General features: G+C 44.5%; 1 protein-coding gene and 1 long non-coding RNA gene across 3 annotated transcripts in view; one reads left to right on the top strand and one right to left on the bottom strand.

Moving 5' to 3' along the window:
• Nucleotides 1-664: 664 nt before the first annotated feature.
• The window catches only part of BRCC3 (BRCA1/BRCA2-containing complex subunit 3), a 33,130-nt gene continuing 15,269 nt past the window's right edge, over nucleotides 665-18,525 (bottom strand). For both annotated transcript variants that reach the window (XM_085854556.1, XM_085854557.1), the window contains exons 2-9: nucleotides 15,976-16,147; nucleotides 15,244-15,363; nucleotides 15,028-15,115; nucleotides 13,781-13,869; nucleotides 13,275-13,330; nucleotides 13,055-13,186; nucleotides 11,175-11,218; nucleotides 665-4,373 (exon numbers count right to left, since the gene is read on the bottom strand). In XM_085854556.1, coding sequence (XP_085710682.1) covers nucleotides 4,219-4,373; nucleotides 11,175-11,218; nucleotides 13,055-13,186; nucleotides 13,275-13,330; nucleotides 13,781-13,869; nucleotides 15,028-15,115; nucleotides 15,244-15,363; nucleotides 15,976-16,080 — 789 coding nt within the window. In that variant the 5' untranslated portion in view covers nucleotides 16,081-16,147 and the 3' untranslated portion in view covers nucleotides 665-4,218. The remainder of the gene's footprint in view (nucleotides 4,374-11,174; nucleotides 11,219-13,054; nucleotides 13,187-13,274; nucleotides 13,331-13,780; nucleotides 13,870-15,027; nucleotides 15,116-15,243; nucleotides 15,364-15,975; nucleotides 16,148-18,525) is intronic.
• LOC147013059 (uncharacterized) overlaps nucleotides 1,987-18,525 on the top strand; it is a 50,018-nt gene continuing 33,479 nt past the window's right edge. Inside the window, exon 1 of the long non-coding RNA XR_015051177.1 lies at nucleotides 1,987-2,222. This is a non-coding gene — a long non-coding RNA (uncharacterized LOC147013059). The remainder of the gene's footprint in view (nucleotides 2,223-18,525) is intronic.

The following is an 18,525-nucleotide window of genomic DNA, read 5'->3' as shown; positions in this document are numbered from 1 at the left end:
GCTCACCTTCACTCTTTCATTCCTCTTATTCCCCGCCTTTGGAATAAACTCCCTCACTCTATTCAAATCCATTCTTCCCTCTGGGCCTTCAAAACAGTTGTTCACCACCACCTATCATCCCCCATCCAAATCCTCGATCTTTTCCACCCCCGATAATCCACCCAAGCCCACCTCCTTCAAATTCCCTGCTTTCCTTCCTGAAAGTCCCTATAATGACCATCTTGTATTCCCCATGTTCCCCGCCCCATCCCTTGCACAGATCTCCTAATGTCTCTGTTCCCCACTGTTTTGTCCTTCCCACTCCCGCACCTGTCTCATGCCCCCCTCGCTGTGCGTTGTGTGTTAGCTCTCATACGAGCCTCGACAAGGTAAACAACAACAACAAAAAAAACATAAACGGAGTTTCATTTCAGGGTCGAAATTTCATTTCAAAAATGAAATTTTTTGGCATAACCAATCCGGGCAGGGTTACACTACTTTGCGTGATACCTTACCTGTGAACGGCCGGCTAATCAGGGCCAGTGCCCTCAGCACACACTGATTACTGCCAAGCGTTACAGTAAGTGGCGCTGCCTGACAAAGCAAATTATTGGGGTAGAACATCCGGTTTAACCTTATTTGTGCACTACATGATTCCAATAAAGGAAAAGACAACTGAGACAGATTGGAAAGAGCAACAAACAATTATTTATTACAAACACACAAGCAAGCAATCATGTAAAAGCAAGTATTTATAAGCAAGAAAGCAAAAAGGCACATCAGAGCAGATTTAACATTTGGGTCCCTCCCGAATGGCCAATCCTGAGGCTGCCAGGCACGGATAACTCCACGCACCGGCAGGTTGCTAAGTAACCACGAACACTGATTGGCACGGCCAATCTGGGTAGGGTTACACTACTTCACGTGATATCTTACATGTGGACGGCCAGCTAATTGGGGTCATTGCCTTCAGCGCACACTCGGATTACTGCTGAGTGTTCCAGTGAGTGTGCGCTGGCTGACAAAGCAAATTATTGGGGTAGAACGTTCTGTCTATCCTTACTTGTGAACTGCTTTGGAGCAATAAAGGAAAAGACAACTGAGTCAAATTGGAAACATCAACAAACAATTATTTATTACAAACACACAAGCAAGCAATCATGTAAAAGCAAGTATTTATAAGCAAGAAAGCAAAAAGGCACATCAGAGCAGATTTAACCCTAACATGTATTCTTCTTCAATCTTACTTAAACAAAAGACTTGGCAATCATTCACTCTGAGGCAAAAAATAAAACAAGGCCTTGAAAATAAAATAAAACTAATGAATGGAGAAAAGGAAAGCAGTCGTTCCTTCTCTCCCTCACCTCACATAAATATACATATGCGGAAGGAAAATGGATGGGGAAGATTGCAGTGGCGATGTGACCTGATGGGGACATGCAGCCGCGTCCCTGAGGTGCCCGGACACAGTAGGCGAGTCTTCTCTGGCGTCCCAGATATGCGAGCTATATGTGCAACTCCCTTTCCTCTGCCTCAGATCCGTCCTCATCAGGCCCCCATCGATGAGGTGCCACCGTTCACCCTCCTCGTCCTTCGTGGCTGACAGGATCGAGAGGGCTGGATGACGCTCGTGGAAGGAGTGTTCTTTTCCTGCAGAAGCTCAACACCAACTGCTTGTGAAACTTTCCTTTCTTTTTGCTCACACGTTTTTGTTCCTTCCCTTAGCCTTCTGCGTCTGCTCTCTCTTCTGCTTTCTGCCTTTTTCTTCTTCCCTTTCTGGTTTCTGAGCTGTCTGCTCAGGAGCACTCTTCCTCCCTGCTTGCGCAAGCTTGGCACGAGTTCTTCTCTTCAACTTTATGCTTCTTCACATCAGCTTTCTTTCCCTCCTCCCACAAGCCTTCTCCCCCTCCCATTAGTCCGCAGCCGATCGGGGCAGGTGCATGACATTGCTTTTGGAAATTGGCACACCATTCTGAGGGAAGCTTTAACAAAGCCACCGCCCCGCCTTGCCCAAAGCCGAAACGAGAACCCCCAGCCCCCTCCCTGGCACCAAAAATGCCCAGTCACATTGTTTTGCACTGTACCATGCTTGCGAGCCATGCCGAGCACCAAGCGCCACAAACATGCCTGCAAAATGTGGCTTTAGGATGCATGTGAGATGGGTTACCAAGCAATGTGATGGAGGGAACACGGAAAGGAACCCCGCACGACCGAGGGATGACCAAACGGCCGCGGGATTGAAGGTAAGACCGATGGGGTGAAGGAGGGATTGTTGAAAGAATGTTTGATGGAGGGAGATTATTAGTGGACCTTTGAAACGGGCCAATGGGGTAATGGAGGGATGGATTGAAAGTGACAGAGGCATTGAACAGAACGATGGTGTGAAGGAATAAAGATTGAAAGTAGCAGAAGGGGAGGGGGGAAGACATTACTCGGGACAAGAAGCCTAGCCAGTGCATGCCCCTCAAACAGCCCTTTGACAAGGGACCAAGGACTATCTGTACAAGGACTCATGGAATAACTGATCTTCGGGTTACCTACGTGTGCATGTATGCTCTCCCCCGGGGTAAGTTTTCCAGTACGTTCACAACCGTAACAGTACATTCCAATGGTACGTAATTAATAAATGTACTTGGAGTCACGGTCAAATGACGTTCAAACAGTACGTAATTAGAATACATATGTATGTATATTCACAGACGGACTTCATTTATGTATGCGTAGATAGATACATGTCCTTTGCCTTAAGTTATAGATTTACTAGACCAATAAACTTGGGATTCCTACCTTTTGCACAATTGGTAAAACGTTACTTCGACTCAAACATTTCGCACATGTGAAGGCTGATCACCTTTACAGTTTTAAAGCAAGTTGTTAGAGGCATAACCACTTAGAATTCCTTGCAATTATGTAGTTGTCAACAAACTGGTGAGTGGCATAACACCCCCCCCCAATCCCCAACCAAATGTGACAGCATTTGAAACTGTTAGAGACAACTACAATTGTGAAATCTTTCTGGATGTTGGCCAAGTAATTAATTCACAGGTAGGGCAATCAGGCCCATTATATCTCTGTTAGAACCACATTATAGCATTCCTATCTACTGTAGGTAGTGCAAATTATGTAACTACAAGCAGGGAATATGGTCAGGCACACATGACCTATTTCTTATGTGAACGGACGGGATAGTGCGAAAGGGACAATTGGATTACAAATCCCCATCCAAATAAAGTCGTGTTAAGAGGCAGCCATCGCCTGTGTCGGCACTGCATTAAAACTGGAGTTTTGAGTGAAGTCTAACCAAAGCATGGATTGAACAAACTAGACAGGTCAATGATGGGCACCACCACCTGAGCCATCCTGCTGGCTGCCAGTCCTCCAACTATTTGAGAATATCAGTAATAAGCAATTCAGAGATTTTTTTTGTCATTACTTCCAATTTTTTTACAAATTGAAACCCATTAGTTCATCAAAACGGGGCCTTTTAATGACCTTAAAGTATGGCCAGTGTGGTAATAACCACTAGTTATAACAAAACATTGACATGAAAAAAGCAAGCAGATGTTTGGCCTGATAAAGACAACACACAAAATTATGTTTGTGAATATTAAAAAGGAAACGATTTAAATTATTTTGTTCCAGAATGAAAGCAGATTTAAGGGATACAAAGAGAAAGCATGTACTGTAACTAAACAGAAAATATTTTGAAATCTCGACTTCTAGTTATATTTGGGATGCGAGCTTAAATTTTCAATGTGTACAACATATGACAAGAACAGCATGGCTACTATCACCCACAACCCTCATCTTTTCTTCCTGCAATGCTTATGTAAAATACAAGACATCAACAAACAGCTCATTATCTTTTGTGGTCGAGCCAAGACAAACAGCTCAAATTAACCTGGCTTCCAATAGGCCTCCGACTTATGAAAGCTACAAGCAATTCTAAATGAATATGGTGATGTTTACATGTAGATCTAAACCTTGGCACAGGCACAATTCCCATACTCCAGAAAAAAAATACAGGAAACTATAATCAAGGCACAATGGTGGTACAGCTACGAGCAGAGATGACACCATCACATTGTACATATATGCAAAGCATTATCAACAATAGACTACATGTAAGGAGCCAGAGCAGGTGCCGCTGCCACCTTAGTACCGTTCATAATCTCAAAATGTAGCAGAAAGTGAGTGCCATGGACCCTTGGAGGTGGTGCACCATCGAGCTGCTTCAGATCACTGGTGCAGTGTGCAGAGTTCAGCGAACAGCTGTTCACGCTCTTCCTCGAGTCTCTGCAAGTTTCGTGTGTTTTGAGCAAGTCGATTTTCAAGCATCTGCAGCAAAGGTTCACTCACGGATGCCATCTGCCCACAAACGTTTCGCATGAACACTGCCAGGGAAAGGAGACGTGCAGGTAATTTCAATGCTCCGTATTTAACTTGCTGGATTATAGCAGCTTTTGTCAAGAAAACTGAAACCGTTTCTAAGAGGGGTGTTCAAAAAGTTACACAAATGCAATACTCACAAATAGTTCAAAGCACACCAGCATTGTATTCATCAAGATACAAGTACAAGTGATTAATAGAAAATACAGAGATGTAACATATATACACACACACACACACACACACACACACACACACACACACACACACACACACACACACACACACACACACACACACACACACACACACACACACACACACACACACACACACACACACAAGCAAGTTGGATGATTGTGAGCACATTTTGAACACCATGATTATTCAATCACACAACTGCTCATTTTGCATCCCTTGAGAAACATCTGCTGCACCCACAATGGTCCACTCATTTACATTTTCAGTTCATCTAAATAGATAAAGTAGTAGTGTATGTTTGTTTGTCCACTTATAACTCGAGAACTACACATCCCAGAGCAAAACTAAAGGCATATTAGGAATCAGCACGTCTCAGAGGAACGACAGCACACCTTAGATGTTTAAAAAAAAAGTGAAGAAAAAAAAATTCGTTGATTTTTAATTTTTTTGGCCGTTTCAATTTTTCTGCCGCAATTCATCGATTTCCCGCATCGCGACTTTTTATTCACAACCTGATCAAAATAAGACAAAGACAGACCAGTGGATGGACAGACCAGTGAACGTTTACAAAGTTTCTGATCAAAATTTGACTTTCTGATTTTAGATTCCCCAAAAAAGGAAGAGCTCCATTGGTCCCAAGGCAGCTGCAGCTTAGCGAACACACACTAAGAGACAACAGGAGACTGAGAACAGCAGCAGCGACAAAAAGAGACTGAAGAGGAGCGATGAGCCAGGCTCAATGGCAACAACAGCGGCGAGCAAATGAGACTGAGGAAGACTGATGCAAGACTTGAGGCAATGCGTCACCGCACTGCAGAAGCACGAGCACTGGCCCGGGCACAAGAGCACAACAATGCCAACAGGCTGGCATTCACGTATGACCCGGCTGACCCAGCAACTCATGCAGACATCGGCCGAATGGACCAAGTCTGCACCCACTGCTCTGCTTACAAGTTCAAGGGAGAGACCAAGGGTGTGTGCTGCAGCAAGGTCGTCCTTGAGCCCTCTCCTGCCCTTCCTCCCTTGCTGAAGGAACTTCTCTCAGGTGAAGGTCCCCTCAGCAAGCACTTCCTTGACAACATTCGGACGTATAATGGCAGCTTTGCGATGACAAGCTTCGGGCACAAGGAAGCTGAAGTCTAGGGCTGGAACCCGAGCTTCTGGATGTCAAGTGTTCCACCGCATTGGCAGCTTGCTCCCACCTGAAGAGGGCCAGCCAAAGTTCCTACAGGTCTACTTCCTGGACTCACACGCCAAGGAGCTGATGCCTGGAACCACAGCGGCCTCAAACCACACATCCTTGAGATGCTCACAAAGTGGTTTCACGAGAATAACCATCTGTTCCGTGAGCTCAAGACTGCAAGAGATGTACTTGCAGAAGGAGGCAACTCTGAATAGCGCCAGATCATCATCACAGAGAACAAGCGACTGCAAGGAGAGCACACACGCTGCTATAACGCCAAGTCTGCACCAGAAGTCGCCATCCTAATGGACAATGAGCCAACAGAATCCAGAGACATTGTCCTCAGACTTCGCAATGGGGAACTTAAAAGGATCAGTGAGCTGCATGCATCTTAAGATGCACTCCAGTATCCCATAGTGTTCCCATATGGAACAGATGGCTACAGCATCCATCTGGTGGCCAGGACTGCTACTGGACAAGATGGACAAAAACTCACACAGCTGCAGTACTACAGCTACCACATCATGGTGAGAGAGGGCAACCACATACTGCAGATGCGACGACTCTTTCAGCAGTTTCTGGTCGATGTCTACTGCAAGATCGAGAGAGAGCGACTGGGCTTTATCTGCCGGGAGCAAAATAACTTGCTTGCTGACAACTACGACAACCTCCGTGACAGCCTCATGAGCACTGATGACGAACGCTGACAACGACAAAGAAATGTGAAATGTGTCCAAATTAAAAGTGATATATAAATGTGATATATATTAAGCACCACAATTTACCCCTTTCTTATTCCCATTTTTCCCCCGGGCAACGCCGGGTACTCCAGCTAGTGTACAATAAATATTACATTCCAAACATCTGGAGGTAGTGTGCATCCCAAGTCCTCCAAGGGTTAAGGCCTGAACCGTTGATGTTTTCAATAGAAAACTGTATTCCAAGCAAGATTTCAGGAGCAAATTAACTGACAAATGCTTTTAATAAGGCAACAACAGAGGTAACTCTAAATGGGATTTTTCATATCCACAGTGTGAATGCAGTTGATATGCCATTTCAAGCAGAATTTGAAATTGCCAAAATGAATGCAACAACACAACTAAATGCTTCCATTATTGTACATCAATTAATTCTCAACCAAATAATGCTATAATATCCAAGAACTGTTACGGTTTGAATAAATAACAGTCTGAATCCAACTTACATCTGTCCCAGGCACATAAACAACTCAAGGTCTTGTCACCACTAATAATAATAATAAAAATAAGACCGTGTGTCCTGATGCTCACCTGGATCAGGATCAACAGTCACTCAAACCCCCTGCAGAACCCCTTCGACCCTGATTTTCTTTAATGCCGTGAACAAACTTTGGTACGTCACGGGTGATGAAGGTTGTTGTCAAGTTTCATGAAAATCATGTGTAGTTTCGGAGAAGAGACCAAATACCTTTTTTGGGGAGGGGGGGGGTCAACCCCCCGCCCCCTCCCCGTAGATGCCCTTAATGAGCATACAGTGGGGAGAACAAGTATTTGATACACTGCCGATTTTGCAGGTTTTCCCACTCACAAAGCACGTAGAGGTCTGTAATTTTTATCATAGGTACACTTCCACTGTGAAAGACGGAATCTAAAACAAAAATCCTGAAAATCACATTGAATGATTTTTAAATAATTAATTTGCATTTTATTGCATGAAATAAGTATTTGATCACCTACCAACCAGTAAGCATTCTGGCTCTCACAGACCTGTTAGTTTTGTCTTTAAGAAGCCCTCCCATTCTCCACTCATTACCTGTATTAACTGCACCTGTTTGAACTCATTATCTGCATAAAAGACAGCTCTCCACACTCAATCAATCAGACTCCAACCTCTCCACAATGGGCAAGACCAGAGGGCTGTCTCAGGATATCAGGGACAAAATTGTAGACTTGCACAAGGGTGGGATGGGCTACAGGACAATAGGCAAGCAGCTTGGTGAGAAGGCAACAACTGTTGGCGCAATTATTAGAAAATGGAAGAAGTTCAAGATAACAGTCAATCTCCCTCGGTCTGGGGCTCCATGCAAGATCTCACCTCGTGGAGCCTCAATGATCATGAGAGGTGAGGGATCAGCCCAGAACTACACGGCAGGACCTGGTCAATGACGTGAAGAGAGCTGGGACCACAGTATCAAAGAAAACCATAAGTAACACACTACGCCGTCATGGATTAAAATCCTGCAGCGCACACAAGGTCCCTCTGCTCAAGCCAGCGCATGTCCAGGCCCATCTGAAGTTTGCCAATGACCATCTGGATTATCCAGAGGAGGAATGGGAGAAGGTCATGTGGTCTGATGAGACCAAAATAGAGCTTTTTGGTTTAAACTCCACTCGCCGTGTTTGGAGGAAGAAGGATGAGTACAACCTCAAGAACACCATCCCAACCGTGAAGCATGGAGGTAGAAACATCATTCTTTGGGGATGCTTTTCTGCAAAGGGGACAGAACGACTGCACCATATTGAGGGGAGGATGGATGGGGCCATGTATCTTGGCCAACAACCTCCTTCCCTCAACAAGAGCATTGAAGATGGGGCATGGCTGGGTCTTCCAGCATGACAACGACCTGAAACACATAGCCAGGGCAACTAAGGAGTGGCTCCGTAAGAAGCATCTCAAGGTCCTGGAGTGGCCTCGCCAGTCTCCAGACCTGAACCCAATAGAAAATCTTTGGGGTGAGCTGAAAGTCTGTGTTGCCCAGCGACAGCCCCGAAACCTGAAGGATCTGGAGAAAATCTGTATGGAGGAGTGGGCCAAAATCCCTGCTGCAGTCTGTGCAAACCTGGTTAAGAACTATAGGAAATGTCTGATCTCTGTAATTGCAAACAAAGGTTTCTGCACCAAATATTAAGTTCTTTTTTTCAGATGTATCAAATACTTATTTCATGCAATAAGATGCAAATTAATTATTTAAAAATCATACAATGTGATTTTCAGGATTTTTGTTTTAGATTCCGTCTTTCACAGTTGAAGTGTACCGATGATAAAAATTACAGACCTCTACATGCTTTGTAAGTGGGAAAATCTGCAAAATCGGCAGTGTATCAAATACTTGTTCTCCCCACTGTAGGTTTTGATGCAATCAATACACCTTCATTCAGCATCAGATCTGAAGCTTGTAGCCAAGTTTTATCAAAATTGTGTGTTTGGTTCAAGCGATAATGACTGAGGTGTATACGGACTGACTAACTGACTCACTCAAAATGCACTAACATGGACGTGACTTATTTTTTAAGATGGATCAAAACGAGATGCATAATTTGCTTAACAGCTAAAATGAAGACCTTAAAAAGCTTTACACCCTAATGGCACAAACAGTGATTCACAAATATACAAATTACAACAATACCAAGCTCCTCCAAACCTTATTTTAATACTGTGGATCTGAACGACAGAAAGTGTGTGCATGCGTGTGCCGTGTGTGTTTCTTGGAGGACCAAAATGGAACAAAGGCATCGCAAATCAGTAGCACAAAGAAAAGGGAGGGGGTCAGGGGGTTAGGGAGAGTATAAGAGAGCATGGGTGTGGTATTGAAGAAAACATGGCTTGATGATGGGTTGCACTCCTGAAAGACTATAGGGAGGGGTACGAAACAACAGATACAGGGAGTTTGTTTGACTGATGAAAGTAGAACAATGAAGGAGGTGAGTGTTCCATTTGCAATTGAGGAGGGTAACCAGGTGTGGGATTATGAAAGAACAAGTGCGATGGGCAGGCTGATGGAAGACGGAACAATGAGAGCATGGAGTGATGAGCATGCTGGAGGAGTGAGGCCGGAAGTGAGGTGATAAAATGCTTTGATGCCTTTTGTGAATCTAGAAATAAAAAACCCAGCAAACATTGTCTACAATTATTTTAAGACAAGATTGAGGAAAAACAAAAACCAAGCCATACCTCATATTTGCATAATCAGCAATTGCTGCTGCGCAAATCACAAACAGAGCATGTACACTTTAGCCCGTCCCCCGCTCAGTAGGAGAGACGGGGTTTTGAAATCACTTCTGTGTACATGTCTGTCTGTGTGTGTGTGTGTGTGTCCAGACTGTAACTTTTTTTTAAACCATTTGAGCTTTTGTCAACAAATTTTCAACAAAGCTTCATTATGAGAATATGGAGAAGAGAAATTAATAATTTGGTCAAAAGATCAAAAGTACCATTTAGCATACAGAAGAAGAAGAAGAAGTCCGAATACATGGCCATTGCATTTTCAGATGCTTTCTAATTTTTGTATTGCGTTTGGGCTAGTGGAGGAGCTTTCCATAAATTACATAGATTCCTGGGGGGGGGGGGGGGGGATCCCACAAAGTTTGAAATCAATACGACTTTCAGAATTCTATTATGATTCCCAAAAAATGCCATGAAGTTTGAAATCAATACGACTTTCAGAATTCTATTATGATTCCCAAACCTTTGTGGCCTTTACGCCATGCATGTGGGGCTAGTTTTACAACGGTTTCTGCCTGGTTCTTAATCAAATTGGTTCAGTAGAAATGCTGATAGTACTATTCAAGAAACCCGAGGCTCAAGCTGTTGTCTGGGCCAGGCCTCAGATAGGCGTCAGTGTTCTGAGAGATAGGTGCCACTTGTTCCAAAACACAAGCTTTCTTTATATAATTCTCACCGATTCTGACTTCTCTTTTTGCCCTTCCTCCACTCTACAATGGTGTTTGTTCATTGTTGGGTTAAGGGCTGACAGGATGGCCGAGAGGTATGCACACTTGTCTCTGAGCTGACTAGCTGGGGCTTCAATCCTGACCTAGCTATAAACTGTCATCCCGGTGTTTCACAGGCAGGGTGACTCATCATGTGCCGTCCTTCAGATGAAATAACGCCGTGCGCCGTCCTTCAGATGGACGGTAAACTGGGAGTCCCGTCTGCCGGCGTTAGTTGGTGGATGTTAAAGATCCCATGTTGTCCTTTTTGAAGAGTAGACAAGCTATTGCCGGCACCGTAAGCAAATTCCAAATTCCTACCCTAACCAGCAGAGGGCATTGCATCAGTGGCACAGTTTCACCCTCAGCCAATGATGCTACCCTGTAGTCTTGTGCTGCATACGAACAAATAAATAATTGCTGGGTTACCCATCTCATTCCACCTCATTGGTTCATTGACCTTCCAACAATGTTGTGCATCCCCAGAATAAAAAAAAAATTATGTTTTTTTTTCATACTTTGAACAAACAATGGCGATTGAAGGGAATTGGGGGTGCGGTGTAGAGAAAGCTCTTGAACAGTCCAGCTGCGTTATACTATTCATATTTGGCTCTTTCAGAGAAAGAATCATGAAATATTCAAAACATTATCGGTGATTGGTCCTAATATAAAACAGATCATGTAGCACTGAAGTTCAAATGGTTTCATAGAAGAGTGAGATGTGCAAAACGTACCAGATCCATTGTGGATTTTCACAATGGGATCCAAATGCTCAAGACTGCAGCACACAAACACGAACACACTCATTTGTTTTGAGCATTTAAAAAATAAAGTTGGACATTATTGTTTATCCAAACTTCAAAATGTTTAGCAATTTCGTAATTTACTAGTTACACTTTTAAATAGTGGTAGAATATTATAGCATGGCTCTTAATCGATAGACATTGAGGATTTTTTCTGGAAAACCACAATCGTATGCGAGTGGAATAAATTTTTATGTTCCTCCATTACACGGGCATTGTCTCGATCAATATCTATCACTATCGCCTTCGCTGACAGGTTTAATCAAAAGACAGCATGTTGTAATTCACAAACATATTGCTTATCGATCTGTGAATCTCAATGAGGATGTAAACTGAAGTGAAGCACGTGAAAAAAGGATCTTTTATAACACAAAGTTGTTGTTGCTGCTGTCATCATGGCTGTGGTTGTTGTTGTTTGTGTGCTCCTGCTGTGAATATTTTTTTTACTTCTGGTAGGTGTGCGAATCAGAGACTCTTAAGCTATATACCGCTTGTACGTAGGTATACATGTATACGAACAATTGTATCCACATTTCCCTTAAGCGAGCTTTAGACAATGCTGGCGACGACTAAGAATGGGGTTATGTGTCAAATAAAGGTCACAATTTGGCCATAATGGTGTCGGGGGCCCCGAGATATAAATTATAAACAAACCATATGCAGTCCACATATAAATTGAGGGCTAGAAGTCAGACAGGCAGTGGGATACATCATTCATGTGTAAGTAATCATTTAAAGCACTCTTATGAGCTAAAAATCATTGCAGCCTAGCTAGTGGCCTACACAGTCCGAGCTAGTCAAAGAAGCTCGGGTCCGTTAGTCTGTGGTGGACCCGATAAGCATATAATACCTCAAGCACGTCGGGTTTCCTCCAAATTTATTTCAGTCTAGTGTTAAACAACAGTAGCGACTGTTTAAAAAGAACGTTGGATGGAACTGATTGAATCGTTTGTTGTCATAATTTTTACTACTGGTCAGTGTGCCCCATGAAATCCCACAAGCTATTTTATACACCTTACCATGGCGCTTGTTCAAAGCAGAAAACCCCAAGGGGAGGGGGGGGGGATGAAGTCATTATAACTTCCATCATGCGACCCTTAACCCCCCTGGCTAGTTTGGTTGAGATTGGACAAGTAACGACCGAATCTATTGCAGTCAGACAGACAGACAGACAGACGGACTGACACACAGACAAACAATAGATTACGTATTTTAGTATGATGATACGTGCAAAACTTTTGCAGGTATTCTCAGTCACATATTTGTGCTAATAGAGTGGAGGTTTTCGTAAGCCTTCAGCATAGAACAATTTCGGCCGTTTTTCAGGTTTTCGTATACCTTCAGCATAGAACAATCAACTTGCACAGACAGTGCTGGAGATTATTTTTTGTCGCATCATCCATCATAAACGTCAGCCGCAGATGAAGTACCTTAAACATCAGAGCTGAGCCTTGCCTACTGGGGAACAATTATCGTTGGTGGTACCTGCAGTTTTGAGTATGCCCCAAGGTGCTCTTTAATATAGATGTCCTTGACAAGCAATGATCACGGTTATGTACAGCCAACAGTCTGCATATTTCTAAAGGCTTGAACACGATGTTACTTGATTCATGATCAAAAACTCCAGATGCACTCTGAAAACTCCAGATTTGTATTCACAATGAAATTGACCAATTTTGAAGCAAAGTAAATGTAAATACCAGCAAAATTGATTCTATCTCAAAATAAATGTGCCACTTGACTACTACTGATGTAGAAGTATAATCATCTCTAAAGGTATCTTCCAACAAACATTGTACTCATTGCCTCACCTGTGCACCTTACGGAAGGCATCTTGTTCCTCCTGGCCAAGAATTTTGGGCAGTTCAATGGCAGATTCGAGGCAAGGCAGGCTTACTGTCTCAACAGGAACCACATGCACTGGAACCTCAAGCCTTTCATAGCTGCTGGCACAAGGGATCTTTAAGAAAATCGTTCCCTGATAAGACAACACAACCGCTCTGCCACAGCTCCCGACTTTCCAATTTTCACCTGGAATTGCCATCAACTTGCACAGATTGGAAGCAGGTGAGCAGCACACGACCTGTCTGGGATTATGGACAATCATAAGATTTTGTAGGGCTTGGTTCAAATTTTAAATGCATCAAAAACATTCCCAATACAACATCTACAAATTCATAACATTTCATAAAATGCATATACTCACACTTTACACATCAATATCAATAAAAAATGGAAGTACTGCAAGAAAACGAGAATACGTGGTCAAGAGAAGCGATTTCGTCCGCTTCTGACACACCAACATCCCACCAAGCAAAAACGGCAGTGCAAATGTTACAATGTTGCTCTGTCAGCACAGCATGAAGAGCTGCTCAGGTAATGAAGATGATGACTAATCACAATGGGTACCAGAAAAACGATTGCACAGCAATTAGGGATTTTTTATTGCTGGCACAAACTTTGGTAGTTGAGAAGAGACCAATGAGACAACGGTGGGAGGCTTTCTGAAACACTGAGAGCTGTTTTACGTCACACACCTTGGCATTTCCTGTGTCACCAAAGCAGGCAAAAATTAGTCCCACGAAGCATTCATCCATCATCTGGTACATAGCCTGTGTGCGGACATCTCCAAACAGACAGGTGAGGCAGATAATGATACCAACAATCACAAGATGTGTCATATTGTATAAAATAATTAGTGCAGTATTTCATTTATCCAAGCACAGTGGCAGCCTAGTAATTTATTTTTATGTATTTGTATGTAGCCTATGGCTGCTTGACTGAATCATTTTCTGGATGTGCGGCTGTGCTGCTGATGCAGTGTCCCCGTTACTAGTAAGCTGGTACTCATTTTGCCGACCACGGAAGGATGACTGGCTGAGTCAACCCAGCTGGTGTTATTTCAACGAAAGACCAGTGGCTTGAACTGAAGACCCTAAGATGTTAAGCCAGCCACCTTAACCGTTAAGCCAACACGAGTCCAGCCTCGTGATAATGACATTGGACTGAGATGACTCTAAACCCAGATGGCCACTGAATGAAGTTCAGGCTGAGAGGTAATGACTGCTCCACCTGGCCTGATCTACATGCAATTATGTACCTGTCTCAATGCAATGGTCGACTCGATGAAGTTGCAAATTTGCCAACCCTCCCACCAATAATCAGTTACAATTACCAATCCAAGTTGCCTGTTGTTCTATGAGTTTAGATTTAATGGAATGCATTTTTAAAAAGTAGCAGTACAGTACAGTAGAGGATACCATTACTGCAAGGGCCTAAGTAAACCACATAACCATCGAGAAATGCAATGGACAGCTTGCCCTAAATGTGGCTGGTTAACAGTTGTGTTCTGCTGGGGTTTTTTTAAACACTCCTCCATTTAAAGTTTAAACCATGAAAACTACTCTTTGAGACTAAGTGCACTTTGTAATTAAGATTGCAGTTCAGGTTAACCCGGCTCTACAAGTGACCATTTGATCAAATGTAATGGTTCACCGAAGTGCACAATGAAATCCTTGCGAATAAACATTAATATCCACCATGAGCATTAAATAGGATCAGAGGTTAGAAATATTTCGCTGAATGGCAATGAAAGTGTTCACAAACAGGATGGGAGTTCACAAAACAACCGAAAAATGCCAGTTTCGTAAAGGATCATCGGGCCTGTCCCACTTGAAATGCCAATGCAAGCCTTAGAGTACAACGAAGCCTATGCAGGCAGAAAATGGCCGGGTATTGAGGGCAGAAATGATGAGCATAGAGGGTAGGGGGAGGAGAACCTCACCAACATGTGACGGCCACACGGTGATGTGTGGATGAGAGTGGTACCATCCAACGACACGCAAAGTCCGACCGCTCTGTGCAGACAAATGGTGCCGCAGGAGTTAAGAACCATAACTAGAACCGCAGGAGTTAAGAGGTGTGATGAAGAGGGAAAGCTCAAGTATGGCAGAATACCAAACTATCTCAAAATCAGCGTGAATGCAAGCATGAAGGATATCTCTGCCTTCGTGGTGGCTGCAGACAGCTGCTCAGGCGAGATCTCCACACGGTCCTTACGCTTATCTGAGCGGCGCAGGATCATGACAGACATCACATGAACAACTTGTTCATGATCAACCTAAAAGGCATTGAAGAAAGATGAGCCCGAATGGATCGGGCTCGAGGTCATGAATGAGAAACAGAAGATAAAATGATGTTTAAAATGAAAATGAACCTCGTTTGAATAGTGGATTGAGCGAGGAAGAAAAGCGTATTGGGATTTGTTGACCCCCAAGAGGAGAAGACAGTTTGAGGGTTGAGTGAATGTGAAGATTGGAAGACAGTGGTGGTGGTGTTGTTGTTCGAGCCACATTATATGGACATAGGGGTGGGGTTGGGTCAGCTCCTCATGGTGAATGTACCATAGTGGTAGAAGACTGAGCCCAGCCATGAGGGAAAGATAGTTGTAGGGTTGGCATAACCCATCGGAGGTGAGGAATAGGGAGGGCGGGAGGGATGGTGTATGTTTGCTCAATCCAACATGGGAGTGGAAGGAGAAGGTTGGGGTTTATGGAACACCAAGACGGAGGGGAGGGAGTAGAGGGTATTGGGGTTGGCCAAGCCACAGAATGGGAAGAGGGAAACAATAATGGAGATGATGGTTGAGATGAAGAAGGTTAAGGAAGTTGGGAAGAGGAGGGATTGGTTAGATAGAGCACAATGATGAGAGGGGTGGGATTGTAAAACCCACCTCACCAATGCAGAGCCCCATGACCTCTTCATTCTCTGTGCTGAGAGCGTGCAGAAGGCACACAAGGAACGCGTCCGTGTTAATGTGCACAGCTTCTAAAACCATTGAAGGTTTATGGCTCACTCAAAGATGATGATGTTTTTCGGCACTTCGCAACAAGACCAAGCGCAAACTAAAAGAAAAGAAAAATGGAAACAAAGTACAAAGGTTCCATAAAAAAAATTTGTTTGAAAAACATGACAGAATCTCAAAATATTGTCTGGAAAGGGGAACATTAGAATACAGTACTATAACCTGAGAAGTGTTTGTTTGACTTCTTTGTACACCTGAACCGCTGGACGGAACAAGTTGAAAACCAGTGGTGTAATCTGAGTGTGCATGGGTAAGTTTTAGGTGTTAAATAAAATTCATAATCCTGGGGGTTCACGGTAGGGGAAGGACCTCAATCTCTCAATGTATATATGGATGGCATTGTACCACTCCTGGTGGGAGTGGGGATTGTTAGCCAGACGAAAATACGTCGGTTATTGGGGAATTAGCCCCTCTGCAATCCATAAGGTTGGCTTGTTCAGCAGTCTACGTCATTTCAGTGGGGAGGATGAGGGCGATAACGATGTGGGTGAAAAAGATGGGTGGGAGGAGGAGGTGGAGGAGGACAACGAGAGGTTGGAGTAGGAGGTGGATGAGAATAATGTGGGGTTGGACGAGAAAGTGAAAGGTGATGAAGGTGTTGAGCAGGATGAGGATGGCATCGTCGAGCAGGAGGACGGCGTCGAACAGGATATCGTTGAATAGGGCTAGGAATGTGACTAGGACGGGGACTAGAACTAGGATGGCGACGAGAACGAGGACGGCAAGGACTAGGATGGTGAGGACTAGGAGGAGGACAGCAAGGACTAGGATGGCAATGAGGACTAGTACGAGGATGGGGAGGATGACTGCGAGAATGGCAAGGACGACTAAGATGATGGCGATGGCGGCGAGGAAGAGGATGATGACGGTGATGGCGACTGCGAGGACGAATATGATGATGGTGGAGGCGATGATGAGGGTAGCATGGACGAAGACTATGATGATGGTGGCAGCAGCGGCAAGGACGAGGACGACCAAGGCGAGGATGAAGAGGACATTGGTGGCAAGGACGAGGATGAGAACGGCGGGGGTGAAGACGAGGATGGCGGAGGTGAAGACGAGGACAGCAGAAGTGAGGACGAGGATGAGGATGGTGAGGGCGAGTCGGATGGTGAGGACGAGGATGGCAATGAGGCCAAGGAATAGGACAGCAACAAGGAGGATGAGGAATAGGATGGCCACAAGGACGAGGGGTAGGACAGCAAGCAACAAGGACTCGGACTAGGACGTCAATGAGGACCAGGGCTAGGATGGTGACAAGGACTCTGTCGAGGACTAGAATTATGACGGTGACTTGGACTAAGATGGTAACTCGGATGAGGTCAGCGACAAAGACTAGGATGGAAACTTGGACTAAGATGGTGACGAGGACTAAGACGGTGACAATAACTTGGATGGCAATGAGGATAGCAACTAGGACTAGGATGGTGACGAGGACTAAGACGGTGACAAGAACTAGGATGGCAATGAGGATGGCAACTCGGACTAGGACAGACAGCGATAGAACTAAGATGATGACGGCGACTGGGATGAGGACGGCCACAAGGACAGAGACTAGGATAAGGACGGCAACGGGGACAGCAACTAGGATGAGGATGGCGACTTGGATGAGGACGGCGACTAGGACTCGCACAATGACAAGGACTAGGACAGCGACTCGGACTAGGACTGGGGACGAGGACCAGGACGAGAAAAAAGATGGCAATTATGACTAGAACGGCGACGAGGACGATGGTGAGGAGGACTAGGATGGTGACTAGGACAAGGATGGCAATGAGGGCAAGGACAGTAACTAGGATTAGGACAGCAAATAGGACTAGGACAGCAATTAGGACTAGGATGGCGGTGAGGACTAGAATAGCAAGTGCGAGGATGGCGAGGCACAGAAAGAGCAGAGTGGACAAAGCACGGAAAGATCAGAGGGTGCAAGACCAAAAAGGAGGCAGTGGAAGACCAAGAGACCACCGAGCTGTCTTAAAGGTCCAATGACCTTGAAGGCCTTGGTTTCCACAGCGTCAAACTGAGCAAGGTGTGAGGCAGGGCTGCTAGCCCAGAGGGGGAGAGTGTTGAGGACTAGGAGGACAGCAAGGACTAGGACTAAGACAGCGAGGACTAGGATGGCAATGAGGACTAGTACGAGGATGGGGAGGATGACTGCGAGAATGGCAAGGACGAATACAATGATGGTGATGGCGGCGAGGAAGAGGATGATGACGGTGATGGTGACTGCGAGGACGAATATGATGATGGTGGAGGCAATGATGAGGGTAGGCAATGATTCCTTTTGAAGCAGGACACAAACAACACCCTGCCTGCGAAAGCCTGAGATGACAGGATATATTTGGGCCGAAATTAGAAACCAGGCTAGACAGCTTGGAGGTGAGTATGCTTACCTCTAAACTTTAAAGTCTAGGCCAT

The sequence above is a fragment of the Eptatretus burgeri genome, chromosome 14 (genome assembly GCF_056783735.1).
Source record: "Eptatretus burgeri isolate ZD-2024b chromosome 14, Ebu_testis_v1, whole genome shotgun sequence".
NCBI classification, from domain to species: domain Eukaryota; kingdom Metazoa; phylum Chordata; class Myxini; order Myxiniformes; family Myxinidae; genus Eptatretus; species Eptatretus burgeri.
This window is presented reverse-complemented; position numbering and strand designations above follow the sequence as displayed.